General features: G+C 38.2%; 1 protein-coding gene across 1 annotated transcript; it reads right to left on the bottom strand.

The window, feature by feature from the left end:
• Nucleotides 1–1,388: 1,388 nt before the first annotated feature.
• On the bottom strand, nt 1,389–14,929 carry LOC134527093 (microtubule nucleation factor SSNA1-like). Its single transcript, XM_063359444.1, has 3 exons — nt 14,717–14,929; nt 11,975–12,174; nt 1,389–2,336 (listed from the first exon to the last, which is right to left on the bottom strand). The coding sequence occupies exons 1-3, from the start codon at nt 14,763–14,765 to the stop codon at nt 2,241–2,243; spliced, it is 345 nt and encodes a 114-aa protein (XP_063215514.1). The 5' UTR covers nt 14,766–14,929; the 3' UTR covers nt 1,389–2,240.
• Nucleotides 14,930–18,184: the final 3,255 nt, after the last annotated feature.

The following is an 18,184-nucleotide window of genomic DNA, read 5'->3' as shown; positions in this document are numbered from 1 at the left end:
CCTCGTGCTCAGTGCAAGTATAAACGAGCGCAAGTGCAATGCAGCGAGTAGAACGGCCCTGCGGCCAGTATATCGGTTGACATCATTGTATACCTCTGCCAGGGTTTAGTGTATTATTCCGCCATATGTAAATGTAATTAGAAACAAATGTATTTTAAGACTTTTATATCACTAAGTTATTTTATTAATTAAATCACTTTTATTCACTGTACGCTTCAGCCCAAGAAAATAGCCTGAACTTTTTTTTTAAATTTTTTTTATACATTCTTCAGGTGCGAACAGAAACCCCGCGCAGCATATCATCGCTAAAGGCCAGCTCAGTCGCCATTCACCCGGCACAAAGGCCGGATGCGTTCAAACACTGCAGAGCGTTCATTACCTTGCCATCACCAACAGAAGCTACAATAGTGTAAGTTTACTTGAATCTTTTTCTTTTCACCGGCCTCCATCTGGCTCGATTTAAAGCATGAGCAGCTTAACCTAATTCATCTAATTCTCTTGACGCATTTGCGGTTTGTACATCGTAACTTTGTAGTCGAAGGGCCACACCACATGGACCCCTCCTTGGTCACCGTGGATTAACCGCAGAACTTTGAACACTGCCAGCATTGGGATGCATTGGGCTAAACGTGTCAACCACTCAACAAATGTTAATTCAACTTGGGACTTTGAAATGGGTCATGTAGTAACCACGCAAAATGCGTACCTACAGGGGCCCTCTGCCTAAGCATACTACGTAACCTTTTCTCTCCTCGTATACGGTCTACTCACCACCTTGTGTGCATACTGAGTTAGTGTCAATTTGTGTAACTGTTTAGGACTGTTAATTCTGCATAACTAAAAGGCTTGTAATCCCGCGGGCTACCTAGCAAACTTCCGGGTTCGATTGTGAATGTGAACTGTTTTCGTCTCTCTTACCATAGCTTGTTCTAGTTAACTTCTGTGTGTTTGATTCAGAGTTAAGCTTCTTGTACTTTCTTCACGTCATCGTGCGACACGAGCATTCACGCCGCACTCAGCCGTTTTTCGTACGTCACCATAAAGGCGAGATCCGGAGCTAATTGGATCCCCGCTAGTCGGCGATAGTGTGTTGGAACGTGCTTCGGCACTCATACGTGAAGGGCTAGTTATGTGGACAGCACCTTGTAAAGTGTAGCTTCTGTATTAAAACAAACATGAAACCATGCTAGTCTACAGTCATTTATCACGGCGTCCTGAGTGGCCAACAGCTCAAGGGGTCCTTGCTGCAACGTCTCCCCTGTTCTCAGCCATGTGGCCCACACCAACCCCCTGAGATCAACGAATCAGTCAGCCGGTACACGGGGTTCGAACTCACAACTCCAACCATCACCGTGGAACAGGCAGGGGCACGTCACTTTCATACTCTCTTTTATAAAGATATTAAATAAATGTAATTATATTGTATTGCTAAGAAGGTAAACAATTAAGTACTGTCACTATGGAGTATTAATTTTTCCCATGTGGAGTGGAACACAAAAACATGGATATGTTCCACTAAGGAATAATTTTTTAAACAAATTAATTTTAACAAAAGTAAAAAAAGATTTCAATATGTAGCTTTGAAATATTATATAGGTCTGTGTCAAGTTATCATATCTCTAATCTGACAGTTCTCAAAAAGCAGAACTCACAGTACCCATTTTCCATCTGTTACTGAACAACCAAATGAATTTTACTAAATGGTTGACAGAACAAGTGGCAGAAGAATTTGTATGTAAACCACTGACACTGCTACTTTCTAGAAATGTCAAATTTGATACAAGTTACATTAGACAGATTATACATGTACGCCTAGAGAAAATAATTCTTTTTAAACACTAAGTTATTTACATATTTATCATTACTTGAATTCTCAAATTAGGGTTTCATATCAAATTCACAGAACACACTGTCTAAAATCTTTGAAACCTGGAAAAATTATACATTTTATTATTTCCTACCATAAGATGCAATGCTATTTAAAAGTGTTGATGCCTACTCCTTGGAACAAAATAACATGGTTTGACATACATATGCAACAACATTACAATGGTTTAACCAAGTCTTCAGTTTTATATAGTGTTCCGAAATTTTTAAAATTATTCTATGAATACTGAATAATATCACCATACCCTGATATGTTAAAATGGATTTTTGTTGTTTAGGACCTACAGTACCTACATATTCAAAGTTGTAACTTACTTTCAAACTTTCACAATATGTAAGACATGTACTGTCAGTCATGATTCATGTCTAAAGTCCTTGGACACTTTCTGATGAAGACTGGCAGATTCCCTTCGCACCATATTAAGGAGCACTTGAGAACTCTCAACAATCTGAAACAAAACATATCACGTAAAATTTAAAGTTCTATAGCAATGGTGAAGTACTAACGGTATATGAATTTAAACAATCTTTTCCAACACCTAACGTAAGTCAATATAAACCACAAATGACAGAACAACTAAACTGGGAATACTTAAAGACACAGACCTAGGAATTCAATATATCTGCATTGTTTTGTCCTGTGTATTTTTTTTTATTCTATTGTGTGTCCTGACATCTACAGTTTCAGTCATCTACAGCTGTGAGGGCCAACTTCATTCTTTTTTAGGGTGTGACGATGTTTTTGAAACTCATCCTATGACCACATAATACAATTAAAAACTGTATTTACAGAGAAAAAAAATATTAAGAATCTAATAAGTGCCATGAAACAATGTATGGACTTAAAAAATATAAATAATAGTTTTCAATATTTCACATACATCTTGGCTAATAACAGTAACTGCTGACAGCTAATCTTACATATGAAAACAAAAATAGCGTTTATCATTATAATGTAGTCCCTGCCGCCGTTGGCCATCACTGGTCTAGAGGAAAGGTTGGGAGGAGAGAACCTAATACAGGTAACCATGAAACCAATGTCCTTCGGTTCATTGAGACCATTATTAAAAACCACCTGCCCCACCCCACCCAGTGGCACGGGAGACGAACACCTTTGCATGTATGGTAAAGTGCTTTAAAACACGGCATCCGTCACAAGAGCCATACCAGCGCCACGTACAGTGCCTTTGTTTCTTCACAGTTGCAAGAAATATTATATTGGCATCGCAACCAGTGATGAATTTTAAGCATTTATAGTTCCTAGAATTTTGTTATTTAGATTAAACAAAAATTGAGCTGCAATTGGTTTTGTGCACCTGCCGGGATCCCAGGATTCCACTTCTGGGAGTCTCGAGTGGAAGTAGCTTGTTATCTTCCAGATTAATTCTGAATAAGTGACTTTTCAGTTTGATCATGCTGGGAATCAACCTGGTGACTTCCAGTCCCATAACTTATTTCTTAACTTGCAGCTCGTGTATGGAAACTTCCTGCCGGATATGTGTACACCCCTACTGACCATTTTATATATACAAGTAAATAAAACCTCTATTTTATTTAAATGTGAAACAGCTTCATTTACAATCATTGTAGAATTGTCATCCCATTTCTTAACAAACTGGCTACAGCCATGCATACATCTCAACAATAAGTTTTACCTCTAGAAGTTTTCTCCTAGTTCTCCTACTGTTTATTTCCTGGTCCATGGTGATCTTTACAACCCCCTCTCCTCTCAATTGTTAAACTGAGCATGAATCAATGCACAGGTTCCCTTTCTTCCCCCCCCCCCCCCCTACGCGATCCATCCACATTGACTGATGCTGAAACTATTACCACGTCATTTAAATCACTTAATTTCATTCCCGTTTCATTTCTCACAAGGCATATTTATGGTCCAACAAAGCAGTAGGTGAAAAGGCAACCCCAAATAATGATTTATGGAAGGTCATGTGCAACAATACTCATGAAGTTTGTGTTTCAAGATGTCCCAAGAACTTAAGTGAAACATATAATATATTACCTACTTAAACATTGACTGTACTTTCAGTGGTACCTTTCTACACCTGAGAATTAGTAAAACTAGAATAATTTGGGCCTAATGATAATTTTACTGACATGAAGCCAAATTATTACTTTTACTACCACTCAATAGCATTGAGCATACACCTATCCCTCACTTAGCACGTCTTCAGATTGTGCGGATTCATTTAGCACGATATAAATTTTACTGCCCCAGTCTTGAATAGCACGTCTGTAAATTTCAGTTAGCACAAAATCTCGGCAGGAAAAAAAAAAGTCGAGCACGATGCCAAGAAGTCTATTTAAACTTCTGTAAACAACAGATGTGCCGTGGGATACAGTTAGCCAAAACAAAGGGGGAAGAAATGCACACGCAGGTCTGACTACGCTATCTGTTGTTGTACAAACATCAGCTATGGCAAGATAAATTGCGGCTATGGAGTGTAAAGGACCAAATGTTTTTACATCCACGCGTATACCGCCTTGCCGTACCGTTGTCGCCTGGCCACAAACCGGGCCGTAAACTCGGTCTAGCAAGTGGCAGGGAATTCACACAAACAAAAGCAACGTCTGCCCATTCAGCTGCCGGTAACTGTACGTGCTTGATCACTCATAATGCATCGTGTTCAAGTATTTGAGACAAAACTAAAAGTATTAGGGTGCGCAGATTGTCATGAAGTCCACTTTATGTTTTAGTTTTAAGCAAGTCAACTGAGCACACAATCATATGAAATAAGGACTCTTACCAAAAGTTTATATAAGTCTGATGCTGTTGGTTGTACTAGCGGGAATATATTTGACATTAGATACCGGAACAGAAATGAACAGATGATTCACAAGGAAAAGGTTGTTAAATGAATGTGGCAATGCAAAAAATAATCATTGGCTTGACAGGATTGGTGTGAACCAGGTGGTGATACGTGAATAAGCACTTTAATTTTTGAAAACTATACGGACAATAATATCGTTTTCACTGTCAGTAAAGGATGGTTTGGAAAGATAACGCGACGTGAGTTGAAGGTCATGCCCGGGCGGGCAAGTCAGCCAGCCGACTGAGAATAAAGTACATAACCACGTATCGCCTGTTATGCGGTGTCATATTTATCATACAAGGTGTGATGGGAGGCACATAAAGATAAATGATATGACATATTTATAGTTGAGTGTTATTCAATGCATTTATATTACATAAAGTATATTTTCCTACACAATTTTGGAACACATTAAATAAATTATCCTTGCTATTTATTTAAACTAATGCTTCAGAATACACGATTTCCAATAACACAAGCATTTTTAGGAACAAATTAGACATGCTAAGTGAGGGAAAGGTGTATTCTGAAACAGTTATAGAGCTTTATTATGTTGCAGTATCAACTGCTTCTAAAAGTAAAATATTAATAATAAATTTAATCTCATATGAAGCCTATTTCTCTTCTAGTTTTTTATTTTTACTTTTTATCACAGTCCTGAGATCAGAAATATTTCTAGAACTATTAATAAATACAGTTCACACAGCAAAAATAAGCAGAGAGAGAGGATCTAAAATGGTTATGATGTATATTACCATTAAAGTATATGTCTAAAAAAATGTAAGTTGTTAACTTAAAACACAAAGTCTGTCACAAATGCCACACACAATGGTGCCAGTGCATGTTTCAAATATTTTAAAAGTTGCTGTTTTCAAGTTAAATGTAAATACATTAAAGTATCGCTAATCCAACAAAATGGGCAGGCAGAACATTGGATTCGCAAAAATGTTGGATAATAGAGAAGTGTAAATAAAAAGCCTACTAAACATCAAATCACGTAATAATTTTACGCACTATGAACCTAATAATCATGTTTTACAACAAGACCAAAAATAAAAAATTGCATTGTCCGAAGTTAAATACGGTACTTAAGTTCAGTCCTGTAATTAATGATTTGAAGAAATTTTTGATCTTAGTCTGCTTTCCTATAGTGTGCCGTTTCTTCACTGCAAAGTCTCGTCATCTTTGCAGCATCTATATGTCAATATGGCGTTTTTTTTTGCAGTGAAACTTCAAACAGATAACAAGGAATGTTGGATAAATGAGAAACTACTGTAACTAGAAATTAATTTTAAATAGGCTAAGTGACTACGAATGATACTGAGGCCAATACGGCACTTAGCACCAATGACCAAGTAACTGAAAGACCGGAAACTCAATTTTATTTTTAACCCACACACCATCCCCGACTACACTGCCATCTGTAAATCTGCACATGAAGTATCGTGATCGAAAGTGTGTGACGATAAAATTAATTGAAGGAATTTATTGTGAATTTTTAGAGCTAGAACAGAGGCACTAGATAACTATCATAGTCACATAGTAAAATAATAAAAGTAATATAAATAAATAACCCGAGGAATTGCTTACTAGCAGTGAGCTCAATACAATTTCAATACGGTGAAAATGAATGTCATCTGTTGAAAATTTTGTTGTTTTAAAATGTGGATTTGTGAAACGAAATGTTTTAAGCAATGTGTTTATAACAATTTAAAACACCACATTTTGAACAAAATGTGTTTTATACCAAATGTCTATTTACACTCAAATACATCAACAATTTTTTCAAAAACATAACGAATGCGATTTCCAGCTATTGCAATATTAGGTGTTGGTAGTTTAAGAATCAGATCACAAACTTTCACAACGGAAATGTCACTCTCATTTTTCTAAATCTTTTTTTATCTTTCCCAGCATTCAGAGCCATCACTTCAATGTCACCATCATCCAAGATGGTGACGACAGTCACAAGCACAACGTAAGTGTAAGTGACAGACCTTCTGTTCTTGAACCACCCTTAAATTTGCACAAGTAAAAGTCACCAGGTTTGACATCTGAAATATCTTCAAGGTCAACAAAATCTTCTGCTGATGGTTCCAGCAATTCACTTTCAATATCTGCATCACTGTTGTTACCAGTGAACGTTTCAAAATCCCCACCAATGTCATCTTCAGTTTCACACACAGGATGTTTTGGCCCAAATAGTCCTACATTCTTTGCTTTTCTTACTTCCTTTATGGGCTCTTTTGACTTCATTTTCTCTTTAATTTCTGCCACAAACTCTTCTGATGTTATGACTTTGGCATCTGGAGCAATTTTCCTACGACACTGTTTCGAGGATTCTGTTATTTTTATTTTTTTTAACAGAAGTGTCTCAAATGACTGCTGAGGAGACCTTAGAGCACAGGTCAGCACTGCAGTTGGTGTTGAATTTTGAACTGATGTCGACCCACTTTCACCATTTTCAACTGAGCTGTCAAAGCCATCAGCATGCACAGATTGCTCACTTTTTCAAATATCTATCGTATTTGTCCGGGTCAAATCTTGATACTGGATATTTAGTTCTGTCCAAAGGATAGATCCCAGTGTTTTTGAATCCTGAAATGATGTTTTCTTCTGTGCCGGAAATTAGGCATTTCGTCACTTTTTTTAATTTTTTCTATAATTTTAAAATTTTTTGGGGTTTCTATTTTTTTTAAATTTATCTGGTTGTTAATGGGGGTGATTTACTTTTGTTAGGCCGGTGTACGCCACGGATTTAAACTTTGTGCCAGTGGACCGACGCCCCTTCCCAGGGGGCCATTCTGATATTTTGCTGTCTAATGTGGACATGGTCAGCCCGGTTGAAATTTCTCTCGCCTGCAGTCACGTCCCGAGTTTGTAATTTTAATTCCCTGCACGACCAATACTGCATAGAGCAGCTTCTGGGCTGCAAGCTGCTACTTCTCAGAGAGCTGCTGAGAGAAGTACGTCTGGTCACGAATACGTATTAGGTTCTCTCCTCGAAAAGCACGTCATGGACGCTTGTTCTCAGCGTCGTTGCACTTTTGCTCCCCCCCTCCTCTTTCGGTTCTAAGAATTCGCCTAAGGCCAATGACAGGTCAGAAACCCCAGCAGACAGCGACCGTCTCCCAGGATGCCTTGCATAAAAAAATGTGTGTGCCAAGATGGACCACCCCGCGACACCTAGCGGCAAACTCGCTAACCACCCAGCCAACTTACCCTGTAGGCCGCCAGAGTGTAGCACTAGACTGCGCCCTTTAACCCTTGGTTTAAGCAGACGCCTTGGGCGAGTCGATTCTTTTTTTATTTCAGACAGCCCCCAACAGGTAGCGCTAAAGTCGACGCAATGCTACCAGCTTCGAGACTTCAATCAGAGTTTTTTTATGGCCCTCACTCGGGGAACTTCGGGACCTTTCGGTCCGGACTCCCAGTCCTCCCCTCCACTGTTGATTCAAGTTTTACTTTTAATTACGAGACGCGTTTCTCCGCGGGACACTTTGCGCCGCGACTGCAGACGGACCGTTTGATTATCGGCGAGTCGACGAGACTCTGCAAAACTTCCATCCGGCCGCAACCGACTATGTAGTCGCCTAAATGAGGGATGCTATCCCTATAATCTTTTTCAAGTAGTTTAGTCCATCTGCGTAGTATAAAATGTAATAGTTATTTTTTATCTTTTAATTTTTTTTGAAATTAGAAAACGACCGCGCCCAGCCGCGTATTCGCGGGATCCAGTTCCTGGCTGGCGACGCATCTGTAAATAGAAGTCAACTTCCCTGTCTGGTGAGTGACAATCCGGCCTTTTCCCCCCCATTCCCGTTTGTTGGCCTTTTGCGCCGACGGTGTAGGACTGTCTGGAAGCAAGTCTAATTCGTTTTGAATTTGATTTGGGTTTCAGACAGGGTCGAAGTGCTGGAGAGACAAATTGCTCCCAGCTCGTGATCCTGCACCTCCACTGCGGGTCACGTTAGAAGAGATGTTTCCGCGACCCGACGTTATTTTTTGAAGACCCGGGTGGTAATGTGAAATCAACATCCCCCCCCCCCCCCCCACTTTCTAGCTACGAACTACATTAATCGAATGAATAGTCTACCAGCGAACAGTGCTTTCCTCAAGAATATGTAGAATCAATGAAACTAATCATCGATGTAATAATTGGACAAATCAAATTTTGGTGTGATACTAATAAATTTTTGTTTATGTAATTGTTTGTTGGTAAAGTTGAGTATGTGTTGTTATACTAAATTAGGGCCGGCCCTTTCTCGAAAAACTAAAGCATATTGTTAATATCATTAATTGGGAAACTTATAAATGCCAAATCAAATGAAAACAGAATTCATTAGTTACATTTTTAAATAAAACAGGGAACCTATAGACCAAGCTACTTGTGTAGTTTTAATTTATTTACGATATACCTTCTTCCCTTAAACGATCCACCAGCTCCCCAGTTGCTTGTGTCAGGGAGTTCTAAATTGTCTTGTTCTCCACCTCGTGCCACCTCTGGTCAATAAACTTATTTTCTTATTATTCTTACCCAGCTAGTTTCCAAGGCTCTTTTTAATGAATTTAAAATAATTCAATTTTGAGGCACGAGGGGCGTTACACTTCATGCAGACCATCATTCCAGACTTTACACAACAAATCAACAAATTCATTTTTCTTCAACTTCCGTTGGTTATTTCGCACCCATTCTGTCAGTTTTTGGTCCCACAAATATTTCAATGTTTTAAAACAGGTTCTATCCAACGGTTGTAGAAGACCTGTTGTATGAGCGGGTAATTTAATGATTGCAATATTATTTTCCATTGCAATTAGAACGGTGCCTAAATCAAGATGTGTTAGGTGGCCATCTACAAATAATAGCAGTGGACGCTCCTCAACAGCAACACAAAACTTTTGAAATATGACACTCGTCATCCAACCATTATCAGAGCATGCGTAAAATATTCCTGGAAGGTCCTTCTCTCCCTTCCACGTTGACCAAAGGTTGGCTGCCTGAAAAATCACCAGAGGGGGTAGATAGAGCTTTACCATCAGCTGAAACACAAGCCAATACTGAAGTATTTTCCCTTCCTGAACCCTCTGTGTGTCTGTGGGATTTTTTTCCTATGCCTGAAATTAATTTTGTCTTGGAAGGATCCGCAGAAAAACTAGTTTCATCCAGGGGCGTAGCCAGGGGGGGGTTTTAGGGGTTCAAACCCCCCCCCCCCCCCCCCTTAGCACCAAATTTTTAATTAATTTCTTATTCATCACTGAAACATATTTCATATTAAAATTAATAAAATTTTTGCCATTACAATATTTAAATTTAAATACTGAAAACTGCTAAAATAGCACTATTTTACACCTTAAAATCCAAATTTTCCCGGGGGAGGACCCCCGAACCCCCCGCTTTAATACGGGGGGGGTGGGGCATGCTTCTTAACACCCCCCATACACAAATCCTGGCTACGCCACTGGTTTCATCCAAATTGAAAATATGGCTAGGTTTGTCCTGAATTCCTAGACTTGTCATTTGTTGTTCAACCAAATCATAAAATTTATAAATAATGAATGGATCTCCTGTTGCAGTCCTCCTAGATTTTTACAAGGCTTCTAAATTCTTTAGACTGAGTCTGTTCCGTTTGCAGAAGCTAATGAACCAATCAGAGCCAGGATGATTGTTTTTAAATGGAGTTTTGATATCATTGGCTTCGACATACTCTTGAACACCAAGTACGTCACTTTTGCTCAGAGAAAATCCCCATTTTGCCATTGTTTTTAGATGCTCAGCCAATTTATGTTCATCATCACTAGATAAAGCAGTTGGGTGACCTGCCTTTAGAATTTTTTTAGGCCTACCCTCATCATGACAAATAGCAGCTAGTCCTGAAGAATTAGGCTTACGTCCATCTTCCACAGTTGTAAGAATAGCCATCTCGACATTAGACGTAGGCCTACCTTGTTCCGAGCTTCTTGCCAAATAATTCACATCTGTACTGCAGCCTGGTATATCTTCCAATGGGACTTGGCAAACAGGTCTAATCATATTGTTTAGTACTGTTGAGCGTTGACCTAATTCTGCAGGTGTTGCTGACCTAGAGCCTTCCCCAAAACTACAAAAACGTAAGCCAGAAGCTTCTTTTTTTTGTTTGGTTAGGTACTGCCCTAAAAATATATGTTTTTTCTATTTTTAATAAATTGGCTACATCAGCAAAGCTTTTTCCTTCTTGTCTTACTAAATATATACCATGCAACACATCCTCTTCTATGTATGTTTTTCTGGTACCTTTCGGTTTGTAATTTCTCATCATCTTGAACACTTCAGTCCTTAATTTGCACAAAACAATCTCACATGCTTCTCATTTTATAAACTACTGCAACCAAACAAAGAAAATGGCGGTAAACAAGCTGAGATCAGTGTAACCAACCTAACACCAGATAGGCCTACTGATTGTCCAAGGAGGAAGAAGGAAAAACAAAGAGAAAAGGTATTAACAAAGTCCTTCCCTTTGGGTGTTTTTTCTTGCTGTTGAATAATAGCCCCATGCTCTGTTTCATAATATCCTCTGAAGGGAATCAAAATGGCAATGTAATATTTAAAAATTTATAGTTTCCCCTATTACATTCAAACATGTGATATTGTAAATTAATGTAGTAAGGAGCATTCCCTATGTTTTAAGACATTAAATAAAGCTAAAGGGCTACTCTGCTCAAAGTATTAGCAAAAGTTGTACGTACATGCTGAATGAAAAGATTTTCAGGCATAATGTGCTGACTTTGAGGATAAAATTGTTGTTGTGTTCTATGTGTATTTTTGATCAAATACAAATTTAATACCTATAAACTAACTTAACAAGGAACTTAAAATTTTTTTTTTTTTTTAAATATTTACTTACAGTTTTTTTTGTTACATTTCAGAATAGCCCCACTTTTTGGTTTGTTTCATATCAGCCCCACCTGACCCTATCATAGAAGCTATCAGGTAGTAACACATTACCATGAAAAACCCCACTTTTAAAAACAATAATAATATAATTATTTTATTAACATAATTTATCATTTAATACAAACATTACTTTCGTAGTAATCATTTCAATTAATATTGGACCCAGATTACTAAAGCTTTCTATGAATTTTCAATAGAAGTAGTTCCCTGTTGTAGCGCTATCTATCATGTCGATTTTATACCCTACCTGGGTACATAACAGGCTCTTTGAGTGGCCACCCTCTGCTTAGCACATTCTTCAATCAGCAGTGTATGTTCACCACATTACCTTCAGATACGCTGCTTCCGCGTCTGCGATGGACTTGTCGTACGCATTCCTGGTGGCCATGTTCTTGACCAGGCTATCGTTGACAAGTGAAAGCTTTGCATGCAGCATCTCAATCTGGTTTTGAAGAAGTGCCTTCTCTTCATGTTGTTTCTCGATCTGGCACTGAAGTTTATCCCTCTGCCTCTGTAGATCCTCCAAACCTAAAGAAATATATTCATCGCTAGGCCTGTAACACTCAGTGTAATGGGAACATAACATTATTTTAAATACAGATTAAAGACTATACATAGTAGGTGCCTAACTATTTCCAATGTTTCATACTTAAAATTAATGGGTCAAAAAACGCACGTAGAATGCAGCAGCAGTGGAATGCATTGGTGGGGAAACTGAGAGTATAAGGACAAAACAAACTGGCTTGTAGCAATATCTGCTGCAATTCCATTTGCCCGGATTGCCTTATAAGAAGTGAGTGATCAAAAAATTTGTAAAAAAGAAACTAATGCTTAATTAAGTCATTACTAGAGTAAAGTTCCATATTGCACTAATTTTTTTAAAAGTTGTACTTCTTTAGGCACATTATGAAAAAAATTATAAGAATGAATTTTTATGAAGCGTGGGTATCATACAATGAAATTTTCACATTATGAAAAAACTGCTATGTACAAAAAAAGCTACCTACATACAAATTAAACTTGTGTGCTATTAAAACTTATACCTACTCATGTGAGTGATATTGAATACTGGTAAATATCATTAAAGAGATGTATTTTTTTTGTGAATATTGATAGAAATAGTGTTTATGAACTTTTTCAAGTGTATTCATACAAGTGAGGTTATGTTATTAGTTTATACTTCTTTAGGCACGTTATGAAAAAAATTAGAATGATTTTTTACGATGCACACGCAGCTTGAAACAAAAATTTACTTTACAGGAAGGAAAAAGGCAATACATACAAATAAAAATTATATATTTGCTTTAAATCATATACTTTAGTGGCTGATATTGAATACTGGTCCATACAATTAAAAACATTTATTTATTTTGAACATTAGTGATAAAAATTGTGTTTATAAACTTTTTAAAGCTTATTTATATAAGTGAGGTTATGTTCCCATATGTATACGATGTCAGGTTGCCTCTAAGCTTCCAATGTCGCTGGCAGGGAGTGTCTGTGGAAGGTATAGTAATCTTCTGGCCGTTTTCATGGAAGTGTTTGTGAGGTTATATTCCCGTATATATTTATAAATTATTACGTTATTTAATAAATAATTAAAATTAATAATTTAGAATAAACATTCAGATTTATTATTGATTTATATTATTAATTAAAATTTATCTAGATTATTTTACTAAACTAAGTAAATAATCAATTTTATACACATGTTTATATAAATATTAAATACTGAGTATTTAATTAGTTTTTTATTTGATTGAATATGAAAATTTAGCATCTGTATTTATATCACTCCAGTTCTTTTATTTTATTTCTATTATTTTCATGCAACTTGAGAGAGAGACCACGGTATATCAACGGTTAGATCACTTGCCTCCCACGTAGGCGATCTAGGTTCAATTTCCCAGAGTTGAAACTGAATATTTCACAAAGGAGAAATGTGTAGGACGTTGCCATGAACCAGTGGGTTTTTTCCTTTGTACTCCCGCTAACCCAACCTATTCAGTCCGCCAATGCTCATTTACATGGCATAGTCTCTAATGACTAGAAACAAAATTTATGGTTTTATTTTTAGGTCAAACTGTTTTTCAAATGTGGAAATTAAATGTTATTGCTTTAATTTTTATAAATTCAGTGTATTTACAAAGATGGTAAATTATTTGACAAGGAGTAAAATATATCAAAACACTTATTTTCCCAAAATTGTGTAATGTTGACTTGTTTAATTTTCCAAAATGCCTAATTGTAAATAACTTTTTTAATTCAGATTTATTTGGAACAATAGTCCTAAATAGTCAAGACTTATTTTTGGGAATAAATGTTAAAGATCAGTATTGTAACAATGATTAAATAACAGATGAGGAATCAAACAATAAATCATACATTTATGGTTCTGAAATCTGTACCTTAAACAATGTCTGGTGAAATTTTGCATATCCCTTAGTATTCAGCAGTACAAAACAGATAATTCCCTCTAAGGGCACCGTCTGGTTGGGGTGTAAGTGTGTTAGTGAGACGGTACGATCAGTGCGACATTCGCTGGTATTTCTTGCGCGGTATAACCTCTAAGGGCAAGGCTTTGAACTGGTGTGCAGTCTTCTCGTCATCACAGGAAAACTGTGAAATTTGAGCGGTGACCGTAACATTATATGGTGGAGAAATGAAGGTTCAGTTTTAATGCGAGTCCCGTAAGTAATTTCAAGAATCTGTACCGGTTGTTTAACGTCTAAATATTACTCCGAAAACACGTCTCTTTTTATTTATTTATTTATTTCAAAATTCGTTCAACAGATTCTTGGCCACTTTCATTCTTCTAAAATCAATTAAAAACCTTAATCCGAAATCAAAAGTACTTTTCGGCCCTCAGTGAATTCTTAAATGATTTTTGTAAACATACCCCACTCGAAATCGCGTGCATGAAAACTAATTTTAAAAAAAATTCACTCTTATCAAAAACCGAAATAAAATTTGTTCAACCTGTTTTTAAATATTTTCCGCGATTATAATAAAAGTGGAAGATACCATATAATCTAGTTCTGATATATTTACTTTTAAATACCTGCCATACCTTTCTTCAGTTCAGTGTAGCAGTTAATAAATTGTGTATTTTCAGTCATTATAAATCATAAATGGTATTACTTGCTACGCAAGTGAAAACACTATTTTAAATTATACGACATAACTTCCAAACTTTTAACTGATAACTTTGCAATCCATCGTCGGCTAAAACGTTACTCGTCTCACATTGTTTGAAAAGTTTGTGTGACAACATTGATGGGAAGAATCGGCATTCAATTTAAACAAAACAAACACAAATATCCCGAAATTCGATGGCGGAATAGTGAAAAATTTAAAAATTAGATTACAATGCTAATTTTATACTATAAACAAAAACCTACATTTCAATTCAATTTTATCAAATATAACTATAAAACAAAATTGCAAAGTTCTTTCCATTATATTTAATGTAATATTTGATGTTACTCTACCCTGGACAAAAAGAAAAGCGTGATTCCCAGTACCAAATTCCGCTCTTAGAAAGCACTCTGTGATATTACGGACGCCATTGCTTGTTCCCATGTAATTTATATGTTCTTTTACAGCCACACAGATGCAGACTGGCAGCATCTGAAATGTAAATTAACCATGTTATTGAGGCGACTTCCACTCATGCAGAGTGGAAGCCACATCTTTGTAACTCTTTCACCAGTCCTCTGCGAATCACTAGCAGATACAAACCTGGTCTCATGGAGCTCATATCAAGCTCATATCATTCACTTGCCTCAACTGATTAATAAATTTCATAGTTCTTAAAGTATGGTTTTTAACCCCCCAGGTAGTAGTCATTTATCCGGACCATAGGGTGGCACCGTGATTACAGGACTATTCGACTACAGTGTGATCTTTCAAGTAATTCCCCAGTACAGCCATGTGCCGGCCTCATTAAATATCGAACCAGGAGCAAGTTATATTGTAAATATACAAATTACATTGAAGCGGGTGTGCCGTCCCTTCGACAGTCAACATGGGGCAGGGCCCGCCCCAGCTGACGTCATCGAAGAGGATAGCTGCCTTCCTTGTTCCCGGCGTGCTGTAGTCATGACCAGCACCCCGGCGAGCTCGAAGATCTTCAGGCCGACTCGCAGAGACAAATCTCCTTGTCATAAGGACGCCTCTCGCCAAACCATGGTGGCGTTCGAGGCGTCCCTCGAATTGACTTGCCTTATTATCGCCCGACTTCAGTGGCCGAAACGTCCGCTTCAGTCAGACAAACTTACTGCTTACCACCCTTGCCGACAGAGATTCGTCAACGCTTCACTATGCTGGCCGCCTAATCGTAAGGAGCAATCATCATGTTACTTCCCACTGAAAGGGCTGAATCTGCTGGATCCGCCTTCTGCTGTGCCAATTGTCCCACCCGACGTCATGGCGTTCCGGCCCAGCTGTCACGATTTTCCTCTGGGCGGCATAAGTATCAACGTACCGAGAAGGCGCCCGGGCTGCCGCAACCCCAGGCGCAGAGACCTGTGACGCTTGGGCGAGGCGCAGAGATAGACGCTGTCGACGACTCTCGCCACCGCCTGCCGTCGGCCCGCAAGCTGGTTGCTGGTAGCTGGTCGCAGGACGCTGTTGCTGGTTGCCGATCTCCAGTTGCTGGTCGCTGGTCGCTGGTCGCTGTTTGCTGCAGTCAAGAATGTGCTACGATCCTGTCATAAACTTTCGCCTTCAAGTGTGTGACACGAAGATGAAAAAAAAAAAAAAATAAGCTGTTTAAAGCCCGTATCATGGACACCTTTTAAGTCGTTATTTAAAACATTGGAAATTGCTATTTATTGGTGAACTTTAGGGATCGTTCCGGAAAGGTTTAAACTTTTTTTAAGGGGGGGAAGTTGAAGCGGGTGTTTTTTCAGAGTTCGTACATGCGCCTTCCTTCCACCCCTCTCCTCACGTCATTATACTCCTCTCCTACCCCCTCCCTCTCGCCTATAATTTTTTTACAGCTGAATTCTCATGTGTCTGGTGTGCGGTGCGCCGTTTCCCCTTAATTTCCCCTCCGCGCATGCGCAATCGTGTTAGGCTCTATTATTTAAGGGCTCGCAGAGCTCATTGGAGCCTCTTCTTTTCAACTGAGTTTTAGTAGAAACAACAAGTATTGTTGTTGCCGTTCTGTCAGATTTAATCACTTCATTGCTGTTGGTCGTCATAATGTTTTGTAAATTTGTATCTGTTAAATTTTCGTTCGGGCACGTCTGACAGAACTTTACTTAAATTCACTTTGGGAAATAAACGTGCTGGTGTAGCGGGGTTGAGAACTCATGTCTAAAGGATCATAACCTTTAATAATTTGGAATTATGCTAGCCAGCTTATAACCTTTTGCAACGACGAACACGGTGAATAATACGCGTGTACGGCCATGCAATCTCTAGTCCGCCGCGTCGAATGAAGTACTGTCAGGTTTGGTAGAGTAATAATCCATCGTGTAACTTGTACTTTGTCTCGGTTTGTATGTCAATGCTTGAATTTTTGAGAGTCATTGTTTGTAACTGAATTTGTTGGGCTTGCGCGCTTAGTCGGGTGCGCTGTTTTTTGGGGCGTTTAGTCCTTTTACCTTGGTCGTGGTGAATTGCTTTGAACTAGACCCGGGATTGCATGTGTCATAACGGCTTTTTTGTTGTATATTTGGCGTATGTAAATTGATCATTATTGTATTACGTATCTAATCAGTTTATTGTTAATTGCTTGTTCGAGTACGTATAGAGTTTACTAAACTATAAATGGTTTTGCTATTTTGGTTATATTTATTTGTTTTTCTCTCATACCACGTAAGGGTTTCCTCCACAGTGTAGCTACTCATTTCCTATCCAGCTAGGAACTTCGCATTAACGTGAGGTGTTATACACCAAGTTTGTAGTCTCTTGCGAATTCCGTATCCCAAGGGGCTGCAACATTTTATCGAGGAAACTATGGAGTACTGTGAGGTTTTACTTGTAAGTACACATGGGTACTGCATTAAAACCAGACATTTTCCTGTTCCACCAAATGTCCACAGTGTGTAAACCATAGCTAGGGACCCATGGAACTCCCAATAGTGGGCTGTGAGGATTAAGGCTAGGCTGTTTATCATTGTTCTACAGTGTAGCTAACATCCCCAGGTAAGCCGCATAGGCCGAATGTTCCTCGACTCGCCTCCCTTTAGGAGAATGCTCTTAATGAGAGAGCTGGCATGAGGCAACTACATCTAAAAACAATGCTACCGAGAGATGTCTGCCACATCTCTGCACTCTGCAGACCATCATGCATCACATGGCAGCCCGAATGTGTGGCGAAATTCAACATTAAGTTCGCAGGAGATGTTTAAGGTATGAAAAAGGCGAGGATAATGTAAGACAGAGCTAGTTTACCAGACAATACAACAGGGAGGACTCCTCTGACCAGCATTGCCCCACTTTATGTGATGACAAAAGCCACCATCCCTTTCTCACAATTTATTCACTTATTAAATTCTAATAATGGAAGGGTTACTGATAACACTAA

This window comes from Bacillus rossius, chromosome 1 (assembly GCF_032445375.1).
Source record: "Bacillus rossius redtenbacheri isolate Brsri chromosome 1, Brsri_v3, whole genome shotgun sequence".
Classification (NCBI taxonomy): Eukaryota; Metazoa; Arthropoda; class Insecta; order Phasmatodea; family Bacillidae; genus Bacillus; species Bacillus rossius.
This window is presented reverse-complemented; position numbering and strand designations above follow the sequence as displayed.

What these genes read in the sequence shown, in the direction of transcription:
- LOC134527093 (XM_063359444.1), bottom strand. Translation starts at nt 14,765, where the DNA reads ATGACTGAAAATACACAATTTATTAACTGCTACACTGAACTGAAGAAA. An exon ending in CTACACTGAACTGAAGAAAG is followed by an intron (nt 12,175 to 14,716) that starts GTATGGCAGGTA and finishes ATATTTCTTTAG; the next exon opens with GTTTGGAGGATCTACAGAGG. An exon ending in CGGAAGCAGCGTATCTGAAG is followed by an intron (nt 2,337 to 11,974) that starts GTAATGTGGTGA and finishes GTTTTGTTTCAG; the next exon opens with ATTGTTGAGAGTTCTCAAGT.